This window comes from Vulpes vulpes, chromosome 2 (assembly GCF_048418805.1).
Source record: "Vulpes vulpes isolate BD-2025 chromosome 2, VulVul3, whole genome shotgun sequence".
Classification (NCBI taxonomy): domain Eukaryota; kingdom Metazoa; phylum Chordata; class Mammalia; order Carnivora; family Canidae; genus Vulpes; species Vulpes vulpes.
In genome coordinates, this window is record NC_132781.1 from 63,521,264 (window position 1) to 63,545,384 (window position 24,121).

General features: G+C 35.7%; 1 protein-coding gene across 1 annotated transcript in view; it reads left to right on the top strand.

Moving 5' to 3' along the window:
* The window catches only part of GC (GC vitamin D binding protein), a 34,433-nt gene extending 11,735 nt beyond the window's left edge, over window positions 1-22,698 (top strand). The window contains exons 2-13 of the mRNA XM_025985091.2: window positions 466-535; window positions 1,096-1,228; window positions 3,511-3,722; window positions 4,847-4,979; window positions 5,266-5,360; window positions 8,904-9,033; window positions 9,910-10,112; window positions 11,088-11,217; window positions 11,681-11,778; window positions 13,560-13,692; window positions 20,226-20,280; window positions 22,519-22,698. Of these exons, the coding sequence (XP_025840876.1) occupies window positions 466-535; window positions 1,096-1,228; window positions 3,511-3,722; window positions 4,847-4,979; window positions 5,266-5,360; window positions 8,904-9,033; window positions 9,910-10,112; window positions 11,088-11,217; window positions 11,681-11,778; window positions 13,560-13,692; window positions 20,226-20,255 (1,367 nt within the window). The 3' untranslated portion in view covers window positions 20,256-20,280; window positions 22,519-22,698. The remainder of the gene's footprint in view (window positions 1-465; window positions 536-1,095; window positions 1,229-3,510; window positions 3,723-4,846; window positions 4,980-5,265; window positions 5,361-8,903; window positions 9,034-9,909; window positions 10,113-11,087; window positions 11,218-11,680; window positions 11,779-13,559; window positions 13,693-20,225; window positions 20,281-22,518) is intronic.
* The last annotated feature ends 1,423 nt before the right edge of the window (window positions 22,699-24,121 follow it).

Below are 24,121 nucleotides of genomic sequence, written 5' to 3' on the forward strand. Positions count from 1 at the left end.
GGTAATGGAGCAATACCAGCTCACATACCTCCTTTAAAGTCCTACATTAATGGGACTAGCTCTCCACTATGTACATATGTAGACAAACTGTCCATTTATTTATTTATTTTTGTTCTTTTCAATGCCTTTGGTGAAATGAAGACAAAGAAAGAATAAAAAGTTCCATTTTAGCATTATTGTAAAGAAGGGACCTAAGAGAATGCTTGTCATTATCAATAGGTTCTGATATCATTTGACTTAACTGCTTTCATTCAGTATTAGTGCATTTTTTCTGCTGTCCATTATAATTTATAGCAGACCACAAAATTGATCTGTAAGAAAACAGCTAGAAAGGCCCCCCAAAATGAAATTGTATATAGAGAAAAATGCTACTTTCACCTTGGGTGTATCATGTAGAAGATGTACACATAATGCAACATTCATTAAAAAGGAAAAGATATAGATTTTTCTATTTCTGGTTCATAGGCCGAGATTATGAGAAGGAAAAAGTTTGCAAGGAACTTGCCAATCTGGGAAAAGATGACTTCACATCTTTGTAAGTATGAGGTATTCCCTGACTCTCTTGAGTGAAATATGAATGAAACCATGTGTGAGGGAACTTCAATTCAGCATGCTGAACCATTCTCTGAACATTTTAAAAAGATAGAACCCAACGTGGCCACAGATGTCAGGCCAGTGGAGGACATCCAAAGATTCCAGTTGATTACTGTTACTAGGGTCTGAGAATTTGTTAGTGGTAAGTTTATTAATAGAGTTAAGGGAATAAGCATAGTTTTCTAGTGTAAATTAGAATGCAAAGAGTATATAGAAGGACCATGGCAAAAAAAGATAAGAAGATACAGAACAGGTCTATGGGGGAGGCTCAAAGAGAGGAAAGAACAGGAGGCTGCTCAGATAAAAACCCCAAATCCAACTTCCATTTTACAAGGGAAGTTTGTCTGGAAAAAACCCAAGTTTTAAAAGTCAAACTCATGTTCTTTTCATTAAAGAAGGTATACAATATGCTTGTTAAACACTGAACAAATATTTCATGTTTAAATAAGTACAGATGTGAAATTTTTTAAAATTCTAAATATATTGACTTATTTTCCTCAGATCAATGGTCTTATATAGCAGAAAGTTTCCCAGTAGCACATTTGAACAGATCAGTCACCTCGTGAACGAAGTTGTCTCCTTGACAGAAACTTGCTGTGCTGAAGGGGCCGACCCCGACTGCTATGACCACAGGGTAGGTTTATGTGCTTGCCCATGCCCATGGTGGCCCAGAGAAGAAGCCAAGAAAGACCCATTATGACCCATCTTGGAGAAATCTTAGACAGCAACTCCATCTACTTCAACTTTATGATACTTAGAAAACCTGTTCCTCCCAGATCCCAGGCTTATTCTAGTAAAATTAATTAGTTTTGCCCATCAGTCCTACAAGGTTCAAATGAGAAAACTCGGACATATATTAATTCATGAATCTCTTGTAATAATATATTCTGTATGTCTTAAAAGCCTACCCATAACCATACATTTATCATGTTAAGACTGATACCAACTGCCCCAGAATAATTTAGTGTTGGGCTCAGATTATTTGGGGGTTCAAAAGTTGCTATACATGCTCTTTCTCTCTCTCTCTCTCTCTCTCTCTCTCTCACACACACACACACACCCTAGGTTCTCCCTTGAAGTATAAAAGCAGAAGTTAAAATGCTGAAGAGACAGGGTTTCAAAAAGTAAACAGGAGCTGGAAAAGGTGAAACCACAGGTATTTCTAGCAATTTCCTAATGCAGTCATGAGGCCTCATGCAAAGTACATTTAGATGCATCTTGATAAAGACCTCCACAGACAACTATCTTCTTGCTCAAGCCTGTGGAAACCATGCTTCAAAGACCTGATTCGAATATATTCTACACAATGATGATTCTTATCCATTAATTGTTTTATCTGGCCATTACATATCTTCTAAAGAATTTTAATCATTTTCTTCCACCACCAGTTCCATAAAACCCAAAATTTATTTCAACTTGACCTTCTGCCCTACCTTAAAATAAACTCTCAATCGTGATCACTAATACATTTTTATTTATATTTCATGTATTTGCTAAGTGATCCCTTTAAAAAAAGATTTTATTTATTTTTTCATCAAAGACACAGAGAGGCAGAGACACAGGCAATGGGAGAAGCAGGCTCCCTGTGGGGAACCTGATGCAGGACTCAATTCCAGGACCCCAAGATCATGACCTGAGCCAAAGAGATGCTCAACCACTGAGCCACCCTGGTGTCCCTGATCCCTTGACCAGAGATAAGCTCCACATTAGTAGAGACAGATGATAAAACAGAGATGGCACTTTTTTTCAAAGCACCTTCCTCTTTCTCCTGTTTGTTCAAAGCATTTTTAAAAATATGTTGAATCTTTTCAAACTTTTTTTTTTTTTGGAAAGACAGTAATAAAGAAAAAAAAAAAAAAACAGGTTTGCCAGGGAAAGAAATGGAAAAGGAATTCACTGACTAAAGAGATAAGGATAAAAAGAGTTCCTAAGAATTCCTAAAGTTCGGAGAGTCTGATGGAAAGTAGGTGTAGGAGAGAAGGAGAGGTTTACTTTTGGTCTACATAACTATTTCATCATGTCGCTTTCCTTCATTTATAAGAAAGATCTGTAGAAGTTGTGTTTTTAGAAGATGACAAACTTAGTATAAGGATATCAAGGCACTTTTCCCCAAGTATATCCCAAGATAGGTTTTTATATGGGAAGGATTTCAATTCTACATTTATTCCAAATATCAGATTTTTTCCAATAATAACATTTTGCTGCTGTAGTTGCTTTGGTGGTGCCCTTACCATGGGCTTAGTCGGCCCAAGTGTTATCCGTGTGCCAGTGTGGAGGCAGTACATTCAGTTGCCCCAGTGGTTTTCAACCTATGCTGCACATCAGAATAAATACCAAGGCTTTGGGAAACAGATCTTTGGGCCTCCCCTTTGACTTAATGAATCAGAATTTCTGCGTTGTACAGCCCAGGCACCAAATTTCATATACTCTGATTCTGATGCAAAAGCAGACTGCAGAATGACTGGGTAAAAGAATACAAACAAATGTAGAAGACTAAAGCTGTCAAGAATTAAGTCTGCTCATTTAATAAAAGGAGATCCTCCTTCTCCCTGGGTTATTTGCAGCAAAAGCAGGTGGATATCAGAATTAGCAGTGGAGCTTTTTCAAATGACCTCACTTAATATCTCCCTAGAGAAACATGGAGAAGAATAAAACCTCCAATGGCTACAAACACAGTCCACACTTGTTAATGAAGGTTCTGTTTTTGTCTGAGTCATTTATTAACATAAGACCTTGCATTTGCCTATAACTATACAAATTGTCATGTTGATAAGTCATCCGATGGAGCTTTTGCATGGACAGTTCATTACTAATGAGAATTTTTAAATTTAAGACTAAGATGTCATATTGAATAGAGAACTACAAGCCTGGAAACTTCCATATAGGAGTTGACTTGTTTTTCTTCTCTTATTCTAGACCTCAGCATTGTCTGCTAGGTCCTGTGAAAAGGACTCTCCATTCCCAGTACACCCAGGAACTGCTGAGTGCTGTACCAGAGAGGGCCTTGAACGGAAACTCTGTATGGCTGCCCTGAAGCACCAGCCACAAGAATTTCCTACCTATGTAGAGCCAACGAATGATGAAATATGTGAGGCATTCAGGAAAGATCCCAAAGACTTTGCTGAGAAGTAAGCTGCTTGTATCCTAAGTAAAACTTCAAGGCAAAAAATATCAGAAAAAATATCAGTTGAATCTAATGCCCTACTCTATACAAACACCTCTTCTACAGCAACCTGGACAATTTTCAATAAGAACTTGACTCTTACCTAAGATTTCTCATCTCAGCCAGTGCTAGTTATTGTAAATACCTTTCTCAGATAGAAATGAAGTCAACTTTCTAAAAGTCCCAAACTTAGTTCTATTGTCTGAAACAGAATCACTTAGATTCCCTGCCTATGTGACATTTTCAAATATTTGACAGCTATTGTGATTCCCCTTATGCTAGGGATCCCTTATGCATACTGCATCAGATAGATTTTTTCCCCATTTTTGTTAGTTTTTGTGATCTTTCAAGACTAATATATGAATATATAATCTGGCTCCTCATGAATGTTAAACAATGAGATGGTCAAAATTACATGTTCACTTATGTGGTATAATAGGCCACGTTGACAACTGTTTCTAGGGATGTAGGAATAAAAAAAACTTAAGCTTTGGTGAACACTAAGCATTTAAAATGTGCACAGCAATACAATTATATTTATGATAATGACAAATACATATACAAAAGTCAAATTCAATGTCACTCAAATTGGCTTTGGAAGTTTGAAGTTAAGGTCATGATTTTATAAAAATTTGTTGGCTTTCTCATCCCTGGAAATTTTCAGAGAAGGTTTTGCCCAAGATTTCAGAGTCTCCTATAGACCCTTAAGGGCTTATGCTCCTAAAAATTAAAAATTTCAGCAAATAAGCAAGTGTATACGTAGCAATTGTCAAGAATAGTAAACTGGGATAGATAATAAAACGTAAATGTGTTTTATTTTAACTTGTTCAATCAACACTAATAAGCAATTACCATGAGCCAGTAAAGAGACAAATAGCCCCTCCTCTCAATTAATCCGTATGGAAATTTAAGACATTACTTTAATGAAAATACTGATTAAAAGTGACTAGTATTTTGCCGATTCCTTAAATCCTGAGCACCTTTTATATAACTAACATAATGCATCCTTTTTTCATCAATGTGCTTATAAAAAAACTAGATTCTGCTTCCCACAAATGTTTTGACCAATCCTGTTTTCCCTCCCAACAGATTTATGTATGAATATTCCATTAATTATGGACAAGCCCCTCTATCACTCTTAGTCGGTTATACCAAGAGTTATCTCTCTATGGTAGGGTCCTGCTGTACCTCATCAAGGCCAACAGCTTGCTTTTTGAAAGAGGTAGGTATCACTTTATTATGCAGTTATATTCTATTTTTTTTTTCTTCTACTAACGCCATTCAATTTAAATAAGGAAGTTCAGATTCTGGAATCAGTAAAACTTTCTAAAACGCCTCCTTTACATTTCATCCATTGGAAAAATAAACCTAACCACCTCTAGGAAAGGAATATTAGTAAGTTTCTTTTGTCAGAATTCAGTTTTGTAGTAATAAAAAATAATTTCTTGTTGCCATTCCTAAACACTGCTTGGCCATCTAATAATAGGATTCTCTCACTTATTTCCTAGAGACTCCAGATGAAACACTTATCACTTCTCACCACTATGTCAAATAGAATTTGTTCACAATATGCTGCTTATGGGAAGGAGAAATCAAGACTCAGGTAAAGATCAAGCACCATCAGTATGTTTAGCTGTTTGCTTCTACACTATCCATAATATTAGGATTCTCTAAGAAAATATTTTTAATAGAATATATACACTATTGTCTTATACTCCTATAATTCTCAAAAATACAGTCCAGTTCTTTAATCTACATTAAATATGGATAAAGAACACGGCTATGTTGTAAAACATGAGATTTGTTTTTAATCAACCTTTTCCACATATTCATGGGAAAACTGGTATATCACCAGAAGTTGTTTCTTCAGTATTTATTTAAAAATCACTTTTTTGTTCATCTGTTATTTCCTTTGCCTATTTTTTCCTTGAGATCAGATTTCCTGAATTCTTGTTACATGAAGCTTTGTTCTATATATAATGTGTATCTTTTAAGCTTAGTGAATGTATTCTAATTACTTACTTTATTTGTAACCTTCACGGTGATTTTTGTGGGCTACAGTTAACACCATTTTTTAATTTTGACAGTTTCTATGTTAACGCTTATCTCAGACTTCTGGGGTTTGCAGATTTATCTTTTCAGTCTCTACAGTCTCTAATTCTTCTTACTTTGATCTGCAAGCTTTTTTTCCTCTAATGGCAATGAAAAGACAAACAAACAAATCTATTTTGTGCTGGCATCAGATCCTAAGGTTCTCTAATATTAAGAGGAACTACTTTCATGAGTCCTTTAAATATATCTTCCAATAGATATACTCAAACACTAAAATAGCATTTTCTTTAGACCTTCCCTTTAGTTTTCCTTTTGCATTAAGATAGTGTATTTGGCAAGTAGAACATAAGGATTTGTAATATAAAACCACCTATAAAATATATGACTAATTTAATCATTAATTTATACTTGCATTAGTGTGGGAATTTATCTCAGGTAAGTAGCATTGAATGTGAGCAAAGATTTAGCTAATATATTGCTGCAACATTTCTTTTTAAATATGAAAAAATTAGAGTCTTCTGAAATTTCCCTACAATGGAGAACATTCATATTACAGTATATCTATATGAGAATGCCATATGGTTTGTTATAATTCTATTGTAAAAAGATGTATAATGAAAAATATAAAATATTGGTAAAAGAAACTAAAGAAGATACAAGTAAATGTAAAGACACTCTGTGCTCTTTGAATGGAATAATATTGTTAAAATGGTCATACTATTCAAAGAAAACTACAGATCTAGTGCAATCCCTATCGATATCACAATGGCATTTCTTGCAGCAATATTAAAAACAAAAGCATCCTAAAATTCATATAGAATGTCAAGGGACTCTATGTAGCCTTAACAATCTTGGAAAAGAAGTTGGAGGCCTCACATTTTAGGATTTCAAAACATACTACATGGCAGTAGTAAGATGCTATGGTACTGGCATTAAAAAAATAGAGATTAATGGAACAGAGAGCTCAGAAATACACTCTTACATATTTGGCCAAATGAATTTCAATGGGGGTGCTGGGCTACACACTGGAAAAAGGATGGTCTCTTCAACAAATGGTGCTGGGAAAATTGGATATCCACATGCTAAAGAAGGAAATTGAACCCTTACCTTATACATATACTAAAATTCAAAATGGATTAAATCAAAACATAAGGCCTAAGACTATAAAACTCTTAGACGAAAGGGAAAGCTTCAGAACATTATATTTGGTGATGATTTCTTAGAAATGACCTACACAACAAAAGCAAAAATAGACAAATGGAACTACAAACAAACTTCTGTGTGTAAAAAGACAACTACAGAATGAGAAAATATTTACAAGTATATCTAATAAGGGTTCAATGTCCAGAATATTAGGAACTTCCATAACTCAATAAGAAAGTATTCAATTTTTTTCAATCAAGTTGTTTAAACAATTCTCTTAGAGATATATAAATGGCCGATAAGCATATGGAAAGATGTTCACCATTAGTAATCATAAAATAAAGGCAAGTCAAAACCACAATGAGATGTCACCTCACACTCATTAAGATGGCTACTACCAAAACAGAAAATGAATGTTGGCAAGAATGTGGAGAAATTGAAGTTCTCGTGCACTATTAATGCGAATGCAAAATGGTGCAGCCAGTATGGAGTTTCCTCAAAAATTTAAAAATAGAATCCCACCTTTGCATTCGAAGTAGAATCTCAAAGATATTTTCATACGCATGTTCATTGCAGCATTATTTACAATAGCCAAGAGATAGAAGAAACTCAAATGTCTACCAATAAATAAAGCAAATGCGGTATATACATACATTGGAATAATATGCAACCTTGAAAAAAGCCTGTCACATGCTACAACATGGATGAATGCTAAGACATTATGCTAAGCAAAATAAGCAGTACCAGGAGGACAAATACTATATGATTCCCCTTAGGTGTAATATCTAAAGTAGTGAAAAGGTGGTTGCCAAAAGACTGAGGTAGATGCTGTCAGTGTTTAATGGATATACAGTTTCAGTTTAGCAAGATGGAAAGATTCCAGAAATCTATTATATTTACAGATACTTATTTATAGTAAAAATTAACATTACCAAGTTACATACTTTAAAAGGTAAGATGGCAAAGTAAATTTTTTGTCACAATTTAAAAATAATACTTAATATAGAAAATATCCCTGATATATTAAGTGAAAAAGACAAATGTATAAATAGTATAGCAGAGTATACATAATCCCTTATGAAATACTTAATACTTGATAAACCTTAGAAAATTCTTCAAGGTTATACACCAAAACCCAACATTTATTATTCTGTGATCTAGGGTCATAGGTCTTATTCCTTCTTGTTTTATCTTTAGTTTCTAAATGAATTTATAAACCATTTTTTTAAAAAATTATTTATTCATGAGAGACACACAGACACAGGCAGAGGGAGAAGCAGGCTCCACGCAGGGAGCCTGATGAGGGACTCGCTCTGAGACCTCCAGGATCACGCCCTAGGCCGAAGGCAGACGCTCAACCGCTGAGCCACCCAGGTGTCCCACAAACCATTTTTTAAAGTACAGTGAAAGGCCACACACACACAAAAAAAAGAGTATTGGCCTTATGAATAGGGATGTTAGTACTTTATTGCTCTTTTGGACCTAAATTTTTTTTTAAGATTTTATTTATTTATTCATGAGAGACACAGAGAAAGAGACAGAGGCAGAGACACAGGCAGAGAGAAGCAGGCTCCATCGAGGGAGCCTGATGTGAGACTCAACCCGGGAAGTCTAGAACCACCCCCTGGGCCAAAGGCAGGCACTAAACCGCTGAGCCATCCAGGGATCCCCCTAGATCTAACATTTTAAAGGCATATTTCAAGTAGGTAGGTCTTGCATTAAAAAAAAAAAAAAGCTACATATAAGTACAAAAAATAGGAAATGATTCCTTGGGGATGATTGAATTTTGAATAGTGGCTCTAGCACATAGGATCCATCACATAGCAGATGTGTTCCATGCAGCTACTGAGGACAGAGTTGAAATTATGGTATTATTCTTCCAGACTGTATGTTCATAACAAAACCCAAAAAACAATATTAGCCACCTAACAATTCATTTTTAACTACTTAGCCATCTCATAAAATTAGCACAGAAAGTGCCAACTGCTGAGCTGGAGGATGTTTTGCCACTAGCTGAAGAGATCAACACAGTTCTCTCCAAGTGCTGTGAGTCTACCTCTGAGGACTGCATGGCCAAGGAGGTAAGAGAATCCTCATCATGTGCCATGCACTAAGAATCCCATGTTGCTATGGGATCTATGTTGCTTTTTCATACATCATCTCAGTGAATCATCCTGAAATTTAAGTGTATTGTTAACTCCATTAATAAGGAAACAAGATTAACAAGGATGAATAATTTGAAGTCTTACAACTATTAAATGGCCAAGTCTACACATGAGGACAAGATTATCTAACTCCCCTGACCTTATTTTACCTGCACAGCCCAATACAGGTTAATCATAATTAAATTTATTTGACTTCTTAAACTTGATAAACTTCGATTCCTTGGTAACACTAGCCACATTTAAAAAAAAAATTAAATATATTTAGTAATCTCTACACCCAGCATGGAGCTAGAACTCACAACCCTGAGATCAAGAGCCACATGATCTACCACCTGAGCCAGCCAGGCACACCACTAGCCACATTTCAAATGCTCAATAGTATTGAACAGTATAGATACAGATCATTTCATCACAAAGTTCTATTGAACAATATTTCAACCAATATATTATTGGAAGATTGGAAGCTGTTCATGTTTATACCTGTGATGACTTGATCATTTTCTTCACCATTTTTTCAATTACACAATCCTTTTAAGTGGATATGAATTTGAATAGTTGCTTTAATAAAGGTTACTCCAAGTCTGTAGATCTCTTTAGAAACAGACATGTCATATTGCTTGGTCTTTTTCCACTAAGAAAACATGTCTGTGTTAATAGGCGTTTTTCAAGAACCTTACTTATAACCTTTCATATATACCATGCCAGGGCTTATAAGCCTACCTAAGATTTTCTTATTTTTAATTAGGCCAACCAGGAAGCTAACAATGCACAAACTCACAATTGCTTTTATAGCTACCTGAATACACAGTAAAAATCTGTGATAACTTATCCACAAAGAATTCTAAGTTCAAGGACTGTTGTCAAGAAAAAACGCCCATGGACATTTTTGTGTGCGCTTACTTCATGCCAGCTGCTCCAACACCTGAGCTGCCAGCCATTGAGTTGCCTGCAAATGCGGATGTATGTGATAAAGGAAACACCAAAGCCATAGATCAGTAAGTAGAGTTGACCAGAGTAAATTTTTTTCTTGACAGTATTGACATTCACTAGCATTAGATTACAAAGAAATTAAATGAGAAGAAATGGTAAACCTTTATCTGTTTTCATCCAACTAAGAACTAAAAATAAATCATATGTTTGTTTATGCCATGAGCTGCATAAGGTCTGAGTATATGCATATTCAGGGCATAGAAATATTTCACAAATAAGTTGGATTAACAGGTCAGAAAATTACCAATATTAGAATAATTTAGATTAACTTTAGACTGATTTATAGTTGACCGAATATTTTTATAAATGCATAGAGAGCAATGGAATAAGATAATGGAAGGATTTACAGATCTACTTACACAGAAAAGCCACTTGAGGTGCCTACTTGAAGCTTTATGTAGGGTTCATTGTATTATAGTTACATAAAAGTTAGTTCCATATGCATTTGAAATAGATATGTTTATATAGAATATATACATATGTGTATATATAGTACACACAGAGCTTTAATACAGTATTAACTACTCAGAATAGCTCCAAAGCTACTACTAATAATTTGCATTTCATTGAGAATATTAATCCAAAACCTGTTGATTTGGAGTCAGTTTTACCTAAATCTTTTATTTTTTATTTTTTAAAAAGATTTTATTTATTCATGATTTTATTTATTATTTTATTTTATTATTTTATCTTATTTATTTTATTTATCTCATGAGAGAGAGGCAGAGACTATAGGCAGAGGGAGAAGCTGGTTCCCTGTGGGGAGCCTGATGTGGGACTCGAACCTGGGATCATGCCCTGAGCCAAAGGCAGATGCTCAACCACTGAGCAATCCAAGTCATCCCTAAATTATTTATTTTTCATTAAGATGCAGAAGCCAGGTGGTCAACCTTTAAAATAGACGTCAAATTTCTAGTATGACACACAAACACAAATCTACTCATGTTAAAGAGTATTCTCTCCTTTTCCCCTGGTGCCAGGTATACATTTGAATTAAGTAGGAGAACTCATCTTCCAGAAGTATTCCTCAGTAAAATACTTGAGCCAACCCTGAAAAGCCTTGCAGAATGCTGCGACTCTGAAGATTCTACTGGCTGTATGAATGCTCAGGTACACTTACTACATTTTCTCAACCTTGGCAGAGATTGGAAAAGGGTTGGAAAACTGTAGCTCATGGGCCAAATCTGATCCAGTGCCTGTGTTTGTATGGCCTATGAGCTAAGGATGGTCTTATATTTTTAAAGGATTTGTTTTTAATTTTAGGGCACAAAAAATGTGAAACTAAAAATTCAGTGTTCATAAAGTCACTAGAACACAGCCTTCCTCCTTGTTTACACATTGCTTATAGCTGCTTTTGTGTCATATTGGCAAAGTTGAATAATTACAGAAGAGACTATATATGGTTTACAAAATCTAAAATATTTACTATCTGGTCTTACATAGAAAATACTTGCCAATGTCTGGCATAAATAAAAACACACACATACTAATACATTAAATGGAATTCTAATTTAATGTCTTCTAGAACAATGCTTCAAGACAAATAATTTTGTATGCAATTGTTTTCTTACAGGGACCTCAACTGAAAAAGGAATTATCTTCTTTCATTGACAAGGGACAAAAACTATGTGCAGATTATTCGGAAAACACTTTTACTGAGTTTAAGAAAAAGTAAGATTTTTCTGGCTGTTTCCTTCACATTTATCAATAATTGTAGTTTGGTATGGTAATTTGAACGTATAATTGAAGATTTAAGGTGTGCTAAGTGAGCAATAGAAAAAAGAGGTGCAATTAAGAGTTTTAAAAAGTAGAATCTATGTAGGAAGAAATGGAGTTCTTTTCACAGTGGGGAGAAAAGTCATGTGTATCAGGTGAGAGATCAATTAGAACATAGCCACAGAAGTATAAATTACAAGATCTGCTTGATTCAAAACACACCAAGTTAGCCCATAGTTCATCAACATTCTTGCCCTAAAGCTAAATGTAGATGTCACTACACATAACTGAGGAACTAGAAAACTGCTAAAAAAAAAAAAAAAGGTTATCTAACTTCATGGTATATTGTGTCTGACAAGACAACCCAAACTGCCAATCAAGTGGTAGTACCACTCATGACCAGCATGCATTCTCTAAAACTTGAAAATCACCAACACTGTTGTACAACAGTCAACTGCCATGTTTCTTAAGTAAGACAAGAAAGGCCATGGTAATGAAAGAAATTTTACCCACGGCATTCCCAAATTCATTAAAGTGATTTCTTAGATCCATTTCAAATCATCTTGTCAACATAGGACTAAAGCAAGAACAAATAGGACTCCACAAAAAGACCTAAGAATCCCCCAAATCGGATGCTTCCTTCAATGACCCCCATGAAAACTACCTTAGCAAAGCTCTATAAGAAAATAAAAAATTGTAAAAGCTGTAAGTTCAAAATGTTTATTTCCAAATTATCAGAAAACAGTACAGAACATTAAACAGATAATCCAAGTTTTGTACTCCAGTGTTGCATGGGGCAACTGACTGATAATTTATATAATCTCAATACATTAAAAATAGCAATGGAGTAGAATTGACATTCAGGGCTATGACATCAAAGATTAAGACCACTGCATCCAGATATTTGAAATTCTGCACGAGTGTACACAAATGCACACACATTTTTTCTTTCTCCATCACCTGAGTTTCTTCTGGGCAGACTTGCCTGCCCTTCCAACTGGGACTGACTCCTTTCAATAATGCTTTTATGAGCAAACTAGTCTCCCTCATCCTCTTGTCCTTTCCCAGCATCTACCTTATCCCAACCAGATAAATTTGGATTTCTACCATCTCTGCCCAAAACAAGGCTGGCAAACAGTTTCTGGAGAAGATCATGTTAAAACTAGGTTGAGCTGCTGATTTTAAGAGTAGAGAGATACCAAAATCACATAGACCATTCAAACTGGGAGAGAATCCAGAAAACTCAAATCCTAGCACCATCTTGAAAGTTAGATGGAGACTTAATTGATAGTAGGGCTAAAAACAAGAGCCAAAGTGTCTGACCCTCTCTGTGTTTCCCAACACAGAGACTTTCTTAGCCAGTCAAGAAGCAGGCACCCAAGGGGGAAATTGTATAAAATAAGAGAAAAGTAAGAGTATTAAGGTGGCATAAAATCCCATGAAGGAAATACTCTTTAAGGAGCTTGAAATCTAGTACTGCAGAGAAGATGAAAGTCAGGAAGAATAGGAGAGGAAATCGTTCATGTTAATATAATTGAACAAATGAAAGGGGAAGGCCTGGAAGTCAAATCCAGGAGCAAATTGAATTGCTAAATAATTACTCCACAGATCTGAAATTTAAGAGCAACTACTTCAATTTTTTTTAATTTTAAAAGACCTGGAGTGGGTTATCATTTTGCATTAGAAAGGTTTATAAAATACAACTAGTAAAACTGTACAAAAATATGGTCTTTCAGACTAACAGAGGGATTAAAAGCACAATTCCCTGATGCCAGTGCAACGGACCTCCAAGGGTTGATTGACAAGCGCTCAGACTTTGCCTCCAAGTGCTGTTCCATAAACTCACCTCCCATCTACTGTGATTCAGAGGTAAGAAAATTTAACCCTCTCCCTCGCGCTGCACAGTATTTTAACAATTTATGTACTCAGATGTACTCTTTCCTTTGTTACTGAAATGCCATCACTTGGCAGACTTTTCCTGATGCTTTCATTGTAAAGACAAAAAAAAAAGTTACTGTTTCCTTGTTATGCTAATTTAAAAGCAAATTGAGGCAGTTGCAAAACTTTATTGCCTATATTCATAAATCCTTTTGTTAACAAAGTGTAGTGCAGTGGTTTTAAACCTTAGGTTGTAACATATTAACAGCTTCTTAAAATGAAGAAAAAAATATGGTAGAGATATCAGAGTCCATCTCACACAGTGAGGGTAAATCTTTTGTGAATTTTACTTTACATATGTACACGCATATGTATATAGGTATCAGTAGATAGAAGTACTTTTATAACCATGGATCACATACCTTCTCTCTTAATTATAAAAATTTACTTTTAACAAGAAAGAAATGCAACTGAAAATGAATAGTCACTAATGTTTCCTTACAGTAAGATTTTCTTACAATGGGGTCGTTTTTAATTACAAAAATTTTTAGACACTATCAATTTACTTCCAAGCTTTAAAAGCTAAAGAAATTAGAACTTGCACATCTTCCAGTTGCCCTCCCCACTCCCACTAATCTGTTCATTCTTAGGTTCATTTTTCTTTAAATGTTAATCCCCCTGAGTCTCCATTCCCTTGCCCCTATATTCCCTCCCTAGCTTTCCTTCTATCCTTTTAATGTAATTTGCATAAATCATTGCCAGATCATTTATTTTACCTTGTGCTTAACATAGGTATTTCCAGCTAGACCTTCCTTCTTTTATTACTGTATCCTTTTCACTACATCTGAGCCTACCGGTTTTTTCCCATAAACCATTGTGAGGCAGGTACTTAGTGTTATACCTGTATGCAGGCTGGAGGTATTAAATAAGGGAGGAGAGCCCAGTTTAGGCTGCGTGGCTGGGCTCTGCAGCCTGGTGTTGCAGGTGGACCTGGTCTGTGCTCTGATATTTTGTTAAATGTTTTAAACTAGGATTTAAACTGGTCTGGTTTTCTTTACCAGCTAGAAAATGTCTCTTTTCTCAATAGCAGCTTTTATACTTGCAGTGGCTTCTTAAAATTTAGGCAAACCTTAAATGATATATCTGATAAAGAGTTAGTATCCAAAATATATAAGGAACTTACGAAACTCATCACCTAAAAAATAATCCAGTTAAAAATGGGTAGAAGGGGCAGCCCAGGTGGCTCAGCAGTTTAGCGCTGCCTTCAGGCTGGGGCCGGATCCTGGGGACCTGGGATCGAGTCCCATGTTGGGCTCCCTGCATGGGGCCTGCTTCTCCCTCTGCCTGTGTCTCTGCCTCTCTCCCTCCCTCTCTGTGTGTCTGTCATGAATAAATAAATAAAATCTTTAAAAAAAAATGGGTAGAAGACATGAAAAGACATTTTTCCAAAGACAATATACAGATGGCCAACAGACATATGAAAAGATGTTCAACATCACTGAACATCAGGGAAATACATAACAAAACTAAAAGAAGATACCAGCACCCACCTGTCAAAATAGCTCAAATCAAACAACACAAGAAACAACAGGCATTGGTGAGGATGTGGAGAAAGGGAAACCTTCTTGCACTGTTGGTTGGAATGTAAACTGATACAGCCACCCTGGCAAACAGTATGGAGGTTCCTCAAAAGTTTAAAAATAGAACTACCCTATGATCCAACAATTGCACTACTAGGTATTTACCCAAAAGATACAAAAATACTGATTCCGAGAGGCACATATACCTCTGTTTATAGCAGCATTATCTACAATAGCCAAATTGTGGAAACAGCCCAAGTTTCCATCAACTGATGAATGGATAAAGAAGATGCGGTGTGTATACACACACACACACACACACACACACACACACACAATGGGATATTACCATAAAAAAAGAATGAAATCTTGCCATTTGCAACAACATGATGGAGCTAGAGTGTTAGGGTAAGTGAAGTAAGTTAGTCAGAGAAGGACAAGTACCATATGATCTCATTCCTATGTGGAGTTTAAGAAACAAATGATCAAAGGGGGAAAAGAAAAGAGGCAAACTGAGAAACAGACTCTTAACTGTAGAGAACTGATGGTTACCAGAGGGGAGGTTTGGGGGGAGGATGGGCTAAACGAGTGATGAGGATTAAGGAGCACTATGCAGTGAGCACTGGGTGTTATATAGAAGTGTTGAATCACTATATCATACCCTGAAACTAGTTATACTGCATGTTAGCTAGAATTTAAAAATTTAAAAGTTTGCACTCGTATCCCAGACTTGCCTAACATTTTAGTGAAATTTTGATTTTGACTGTACAGCACCTAAAAATGTCCTAATTAGTTTGCTAAACTGAGCTACATCACCTTGTTCATTTTTCTGCTTAATACCCTGGGAGATTCTGATTTCTCTTCCAATTTCTACGTTCACACCCTATTAGCCAATCTTGTTTGTAGCAATTTATAAAGTTAGAACTCCAGATGAAGAACAAAAGCATATTCTTTAAATTCTGCTGAGAAACAGATCGTGTTCATCTTTTATGAAAATTCAAGCCAAGTGAAATCAAACATAAAACTAGAGGAGCTAGATCGTTAGAATATTTTGGTCATTATCACATTAAAACACTTAGCATATGGGATCCCTGGGTGGCGCAGCGGTTTAGCACCTGCCTTTGGCCCAGGGCGTGATCCTGGAGACCCGGGATCAAATCCCACGTTGGGCTCCCAGTGTATGGAGCCTGCTTCTCCCTCTGCCTGTGTCTCTGCCTCTCTCTCTCTCTCTTTGTGTGACTATCATAAAAAAAAAAAAAACACTTAGCATAAAACAATTGAGCAGACCCTTCCTTTACTATCTACCTACAACAGCTGAATTAGGTTGCCTTATCCCAGAAAAATAAAACTACCTTACCTCAAAGTTGTTACCAGATTTTGCGAAGAGTATCATTCAATTATTAAGAAAAAGGACTATTTTTTTTACATGCTGTCAAAAGGTATCAGTTTCGTAAACTTTTCCTAGTCCCTTTGTTATCTGTTTGTCCAGATACACACTTTCTTTTTGACATCATACAAGAAAAACTGAACAATTGCACACAACACGTTTCCTTCAAGTCTCTTGCTTTTTTGCTTTTTAGATTTTTTTATTATAACATATTACCATTTAAAAACTTTGTATTTTCAACTACAATGATGAAAAGGCAGGTTCATAACAATTTTCCTGCTTTATAATCAGCAAATATAGAGCAGTGCTGCTGCTGAATAGCCAATTTTTCAGTAATTGCTAGAGAAGATGGAAATAAATGGAGTTGAGGCACTCATGCACATGTGATTGTCTGGAACACTCGAAGATTAGACTCTGCTGTTTCCATTAGCCTTTAAGATGGTCTTTCTAAACTAATCTTACAGCTAGGTAAGTGAGCTGGCCTCTGCTTTCTGACTTCATGTTAGAACAGCATTTGCTTTGATTCTCAATACTTGGCATGACTATTTGTCCTGTTACCTTGTAATATTTGGGATATATTAAATATCCTTGCCCCATATTTGCCTGACAAATTTTTTCCTTAAAAATAATGCCCATCTATTACAGCGACTCCAAGTCATTTAAATCCAGGGATCCACCTCTATCTACTATTCTATATACTTGGCAGAGTCACTAGAAGAATGGCAAAAGATGCTTCTGAACCAGACTAAACCAGAGTCTCATTATGTGGTGATCTATCCCTATCCCTCACCCTTATCTTCAAATGACAAGCAAATAGAAAAATTAGTGTAATTCTTTTACTTTCACCATGGTACTCTCAATGAACTAGAACTAGTTCATTTTTTTTATTCCATAGAAGCCCATTAACTATAGAAACAGCTGTAAAATAGGACTTGAATTTATTTTTTTCCCTTCACCCATCATTCAGTCAGTTCATCCCTGTTGATTCTCTGAGAATTCATTACTAGGTTTCCTCTAAAATGTCCCAACAGAGTGCTAATGGGCATTAACTATGGTTTCCAGAAGTTTTCAGAAAGCCATTGTTACATACTGGAGTTGATCATCACAATCTTGAAAGGAGACAATTGCAAATAGCCAAGAGGCAGCTGGGCAAGAAAACAGACTCTCCCCTCCTTCTCCCCCTTTCTTCTGCTCATACTTCAGGGAACACTGGCTTATCCCCTATGGTTGGTCACATTTCTTAGTGTAAGTAGGTTTTATGAGATCCTCAACACCATAGCTAGCATTTATTAAGCCATTACTAAAAGTGAAGCAGAATAGGAGACTTCTATGTATACATTTATAAGATAATCTAAAACAATTCCAAGTATTAGGTACCATTTTTAATTCTCCTTTTACAAATGGTTGAAGGAATATGCAAGGGTTACCTGATGTTAGGAAAATCATAGGTTTATTCAACAAGAGTCTGTTGCTCTCGCTCCAGGTTACGGTCATAGATTTAGCCCTAACTTCGCTAATAATGACAAAAGCAAAGTATAGATACCAAAAGATTTAATTGACTGAAATCCAAAATTATTGGGAAAGTAGAAAAAAAAATAGTGCCAGGTCAGTTTTATGTCTCCGAATTCTATCTATTCCACTTCCTTGGAATCTTCTTCCATTAGTTATACTACTCTTCTTTTGTTTCAACATTTCCTTTTTCCTGGCTCCATCTAATTTAAAGTTACTTATCTCCTGACCTTAAATAAGGTACTTTGGACACTATTCCCTAGCTATTTTTCCTTACAACCAAGATTTTTCAAATAATAGTATATATTCTCATTTCTTACATCTATTAAGTCTTCAGCCCATTGCAGGACTTCTGACAGAACCATGCCACTAATAACATTACACTGACAATCTCCTTCTTCCCAAATCTAACAAGCATTTCTCAGTCATTAGCTTAGCAGCCTTCTCTGAAAAAACACCTGATACCTACAACTATTTCTTCCCTTTTGATACAATTACTTTGGTATCCCTATTTTCTACCTTTTGTACTTCCAGGATTCTTCCCTTCTCATTCTATCTCATATTATCTTCTTCTTCTAGCCATCATTTCTCTTTTCTAGTTTTTTTCCTTGCTCTTTTTCATTATATTACATTTTCCTGGAGTGTTCTCAGCCATGGACAGGACCTTAATATCCAAATCTCTTCCATTAGCCAGGATCTCTTCCTTCCACACTGAGCATTTTATCCAACTCTTCAGGGGGCTCTCTTATCCCACAAGAAATATAAATTCAACCCACCCAAAATCTTCCCTTAAAACCTCCTCTTGTGTTTCCTAAATTAATAAATATCATAATCATTCACCCACTAAGATAACAAGTGATCCTTGATTTCACCTTTTTCCATATATATCCAAATTCCAGATCCTATCAATTCAAACATCTCTGTATCTCTGTCTCCCCCACTTACTTCTACATTATTGTTACTTAAGTTTAGGCAACCTCTTGCCTGAATCACAACCTTCCAATTGGTCTCCCTTCTCTAATCCTCTCACCTTCCATGCCCCTCACCCAACCTAATCTCTATGCAGAGGTCAAAATCACCTCTGTAAAACACGAAATAGTTAATATATTCCTCTAATTACTCTCCATAGGGTCTAAAGTTTTGTAATAAAGAATTTGAACCCTTGACTTCCTTTTCAGTTGGACCTACCATTACTTCTTGTTCCTCCTGCTTTGATTCTCCTGAACTACTTGTAATTTTTCAAGTACATTAATCTTGTTCTTACTTCAAGGATTTTTACACATAATGACTCATCCTATATTGCCCAATGCTCACTCCAACCTAACTAAATCTTTCATCAAATCTCAGGATTCATTTTAGGCCTCATCTACCCAACTACCTATCTTTGTGAGTTATTCATCCCCCCTAAAGCTCAGTTCCCTTTTTTCATGAAAAGAAAATTACAATATCTATCTCTCAGCATTATTGTAATGATGAAGGGGAAGAGATGTATATAAAATGCCTAAGAAATGACAGTACTACCAGCAAAGTTGCTGCTGCTGCTTCTACTACAGATAATGTGAATCTAAACTCAAATCCTTCTCTGGCACTCAGGCTCCTTTATCCTTCAATATTTTGTGCACACCCAATAATTAGCACTTATTAACTATTGTCGTTTCTTTATCTATTTTCAAATTCTAAGTATAGGGATAGCATAAAACTAAATAAATGTGGGGGCAGCCCCAGTGGCTCAGTGGTTTAGCATCGCCTTCGGCCAGGGTGTGATCCTGGAGACCAGAGATCGAGTCCCACATCAGGCTCCCTGCATGGAGCCTGCTTCTCCCTCTGCCTGTGTCTCTGCCTCTCTCTCTCTCTCTCTCTCTCTGTCTTTCATGAATAAAAAATAAAAATAACAAAACTAAATAAATGTGAATGATGGCTGATAAAAAGTTTAATATAAAGCTACATTTTGACAAGAATCTTTTCCCCTAAGCAAGGTTCAAATTTTTGTATACCTTCTACAACAGTCTATAAAACACTTTATGACTTACGTAACTTTTTCATTTCAGATTGATGTTGAAATGAACAATACTGTATAGTCCTGATGTATGTGTGCGGTCTTAGGTAAGTATAGCTTTAAAGGCAGCGAAGAACCCAGATTTTTATTTTTAAAATTCAAGACCAATTTGAGTAGTCTCTTTTCTAACTATCATCTATTCAAACTCATATTACAGTGGAGACATTAAGCATATGGAAAACTTAAGGAGCTTATATGATATACCAACTAACTTCTGACTTCTGTAGACCGAGAATCCAGGTCCCCAGCTTGGTACTACATCTATTATAATCTCACATCTAAGAAAATGACAAGATAGAGATCACTGCAGGGATTTTGAAGAATTCTAAATTTAAAGACTGAATTTAAAGACAGAGTCCATCATCTCAAAGACAACAGGGTTCCTAGGAGGAAAGAGGCATTTTTCAAATTAAGCAGCATATTTGAAGTATTAGCATTTGCTTATTTTAGACATTATATTATCACCCTTAAATATGAATGATGAAGATGTTAAAGGCATAAAATATTATCCATACCTTAAGCTGAAGGTGACCTCAATTCTGCACATTAACAAAATTATTCTTTCCAAATTTAATTTTGCTCATTTTAAAGATATTACTTTTGAAATTAAAAATGAAGAAAACAATCATTTTGGTGTATCTCAGACCTTCACTGAACTGAGTCTTTTCAATGACAGAAGATTATTATTTTGCTGATTTATTAACAACATTTCTCAAAATGATATGGAGGCAAAGACCCTTGACTAAGGAAATTAAATCAGTTCATCACATCCAGGCTTCCAATATAAGCTTTTGAATATGAAACAGTAAAAAAGAAAATTAACATCCCAAGAGGCAGTATAACAGGGGTGGTCATGGAAACTTTTGGAATTATCCAATCTATATTAGAATTCCTACTCCAACTACCTATCTTTGTGTTATTCATCCCCCCTAAAGGTCAGTTCCCTTTTTTCATGAAAAGAAAATTACAATATCTATCTCTCAGCATTATTGTAATGATGAAGGGGAAGGGATGTATATAAAATGCCTAAGAAATGACAGTACTACCAGCAAAGTTGCTGCTGCTGCTTCTACTACAGATAATGTGAATCTAAACTCAAATGAGTTTCCCCAGATACAGCAGTTCTTTCATGTTTTTAATTGCTCTAGAATAGATCCATTTTCTTCTGAGTTTTCTTTTACTAGAGCATGTCAGCTCTCCCATGGCAGAAATGGCACATATTGTTCAATGGGAAGCTGTTCTAAAATCGCTAGATCAACTGTGGATGCTTATGAACTTCTTCTCAATGAAAGTCTATATTTCTTCTGAGATTTGAACTTGTAGGAGCTGAAGCCTTCATCTCAAGGTGTTCCCATCCTTAAGGACACCTACAATTCAGGTTTTCCAGCCAACAGTGTGATGCTGATTTCATTCTTAACTAAGGTGATAAACCGGAGTCATCATCTTGACCACTTACTTTTTTCAAGCCCCAAAATTGACTGACTATGGCCACATTCTCATGCCTCACTGAAGAGAGAATTATCAACTCCTGATAAATCCCACAAAGCCAGTTATCTTTTTCCTTCAGTTTTGGAGACAGTGTTCCCTGGGTTGCCAACAGATAAAGGAATAGGCTCTTCCGATGGCAGATTCAAATTGGATTAAAAAAAAAAATCACTACCAGAATCACACTCAGCATAGCCAGATGCTTACACTAGGAGAGAAACCAGTGAGGAAAGCACAGATGGGTCTCCCATCTCATCTTCAAATGCATAAACTGAGAGTACAATGAAAGATGGAATTTCTTGCACTGTGCAAATAGAACTACAGTAGAACTCTACTGTAGTGCCTTGGTGGGGTTGGTAACCAAGGAATGGAGGGGACGTATTTGCCTCATTACAAAGTAGAATGGGATTTGACAAAAACTAACACTGTTTTACCAAAAAAATTATCTCAATCCCATGACTAGGAGCCTCATGTATTTAACGGTTGCTGCATTTTTTGTTATGGCTGGAGCCATTCATTCTCAGAGCACCAAGTTACACACATCATTAGTTCAAAGAAAAAAAGAAAAGCTATAATGAATCTTGACATAACAAGAGTGATGGTCTTAAATGCAAGTCTTGGGAATTTCTTACATTTTTATTCTGGATCCATCAGGTGGGTCATAGTGGGTATATGTGTCATGTTAGACAGGTTCCTCCTTAAACATAAAAATAACCTGACTTTATAAACATCTGCTGAGCAGTATTATGATTGTTGCCCATTCACTGTTTTTCTAACATTTATTTTCATTATTCTCATAGATCTAGTGTTGGAACCACCCTGGGAACATCTGATGACCTAACCTAAGCAAAACCAGAGCTCCTGGGGAGACCAGTGGGATAATCCCTGCTTTTATCAGCTACAATATCTTTATACAATGATGTTTGATAATTTGTTATAAAAATAATATATAAAAATAAATATAAATATAATGCAATCCATACATGTTACTGGGATAATGTTACAATGTTGATACTCAGCTCTGTCCCTGTGATTGTCACAAAGATTCTGGGATAGGTAGCCCTAACCTCACCAGTCCCTGCTTTTTTCCAGGTCTCTGCCTTGTCTTTTTAGAAGATTCACAACATTAAGTAACCACTTTCAAATTCCCAACACACTAAGCTCCACTCATTGATTGCTTCTCAGCCTTGATAGGTATCATTAAGGAAAAGTTAGCCAGGCTTCCATCATAAATACCCTGGGATCACTCACTTCTTAAAGAACCACCACCACCATCTTCCTGAGAGCACCTTCCTGCTCCCAGCTGCAGGTTGTGTTACATTAAGTAGGTAACATCTACCTTGCATGAAAATTTCTGTGGTTTGAACATTTTTCATCTTTGCTAAAAAGGATTCAGAGCAATTTAGTGTGTCATAATTCTAAAAACCCGATTTCAGCTTAATTCAATTTACCATATGCACACTGTATAGGATATTGTTTCTATGTGCTTTCTTTGCTCAGGGAAAAATGAACTTGCTAACTCAACATATTTTGTTTTGAAAAAAAGGTTATACTTTTATCTCATGATAGATATAGAGTTATATGGTAAAGATGAAGCAAATTATATAGCAAATATAAATGGAGTCACACTAACCAAAATCATCCCTGATCACTCCTCAAGATTCTAAGTCCCAGGAGGGAAAATTTCATTAACTCAAGGTCAAATACCAAGACTTCAGTTGCTGGTAACCGGGAAATAAAATGTCTCTCCCCTTGCAGTTTCTATAGAAGATTCCAAAATGGGAAATTGACCTCAAATAGAAAGTTCTTCAGATACTACCAAGAAAAAAAAGGCAACTATGCACTACATATTAAAGCAGGATTTTAGATTTCTTAAAGTTCTTTTTTACTTCCAAAAGTACCTTTCCTGAAGCTTCAAAACCAACTCTGAGCTGTAAATATCATTGATAAAAATAAGAGAATGAAACTCCAAAAGGCAATTGAGTGGCCCAAGGAAACAGTGAAGAATAAAGCAGAGACTTAGCCTTCAAGTCCAGTATGCCATGCAAGATTAACGATCATACTAGAAGAATGTTTTCCTTGGTGAAATTAGTTCTGGAAAGAATATAATGTATCTTTCTTGAAAGGTCACAGTTGACTGCATACCATTTAGTATTCTCTAAATTTAACCACTGATCCCTTTTTCTTTGAATATCACCCAGACTTATTGCTCTGTAAAATTAATCTTGGAAAATTCTGCTCCTTGAGAAACTATGTTTGCAAGTTATTCATTAACCATTAAAACAAGCCCATTTTGGTCAAGCATTTTTGTACCTGACCAAGTAGAACCAGGTATTTTTTGTCACTAAGTATTCAATAAATATTACATGATGGGTTGAAGTAGTGTCTTCATGGTTCTCCTGA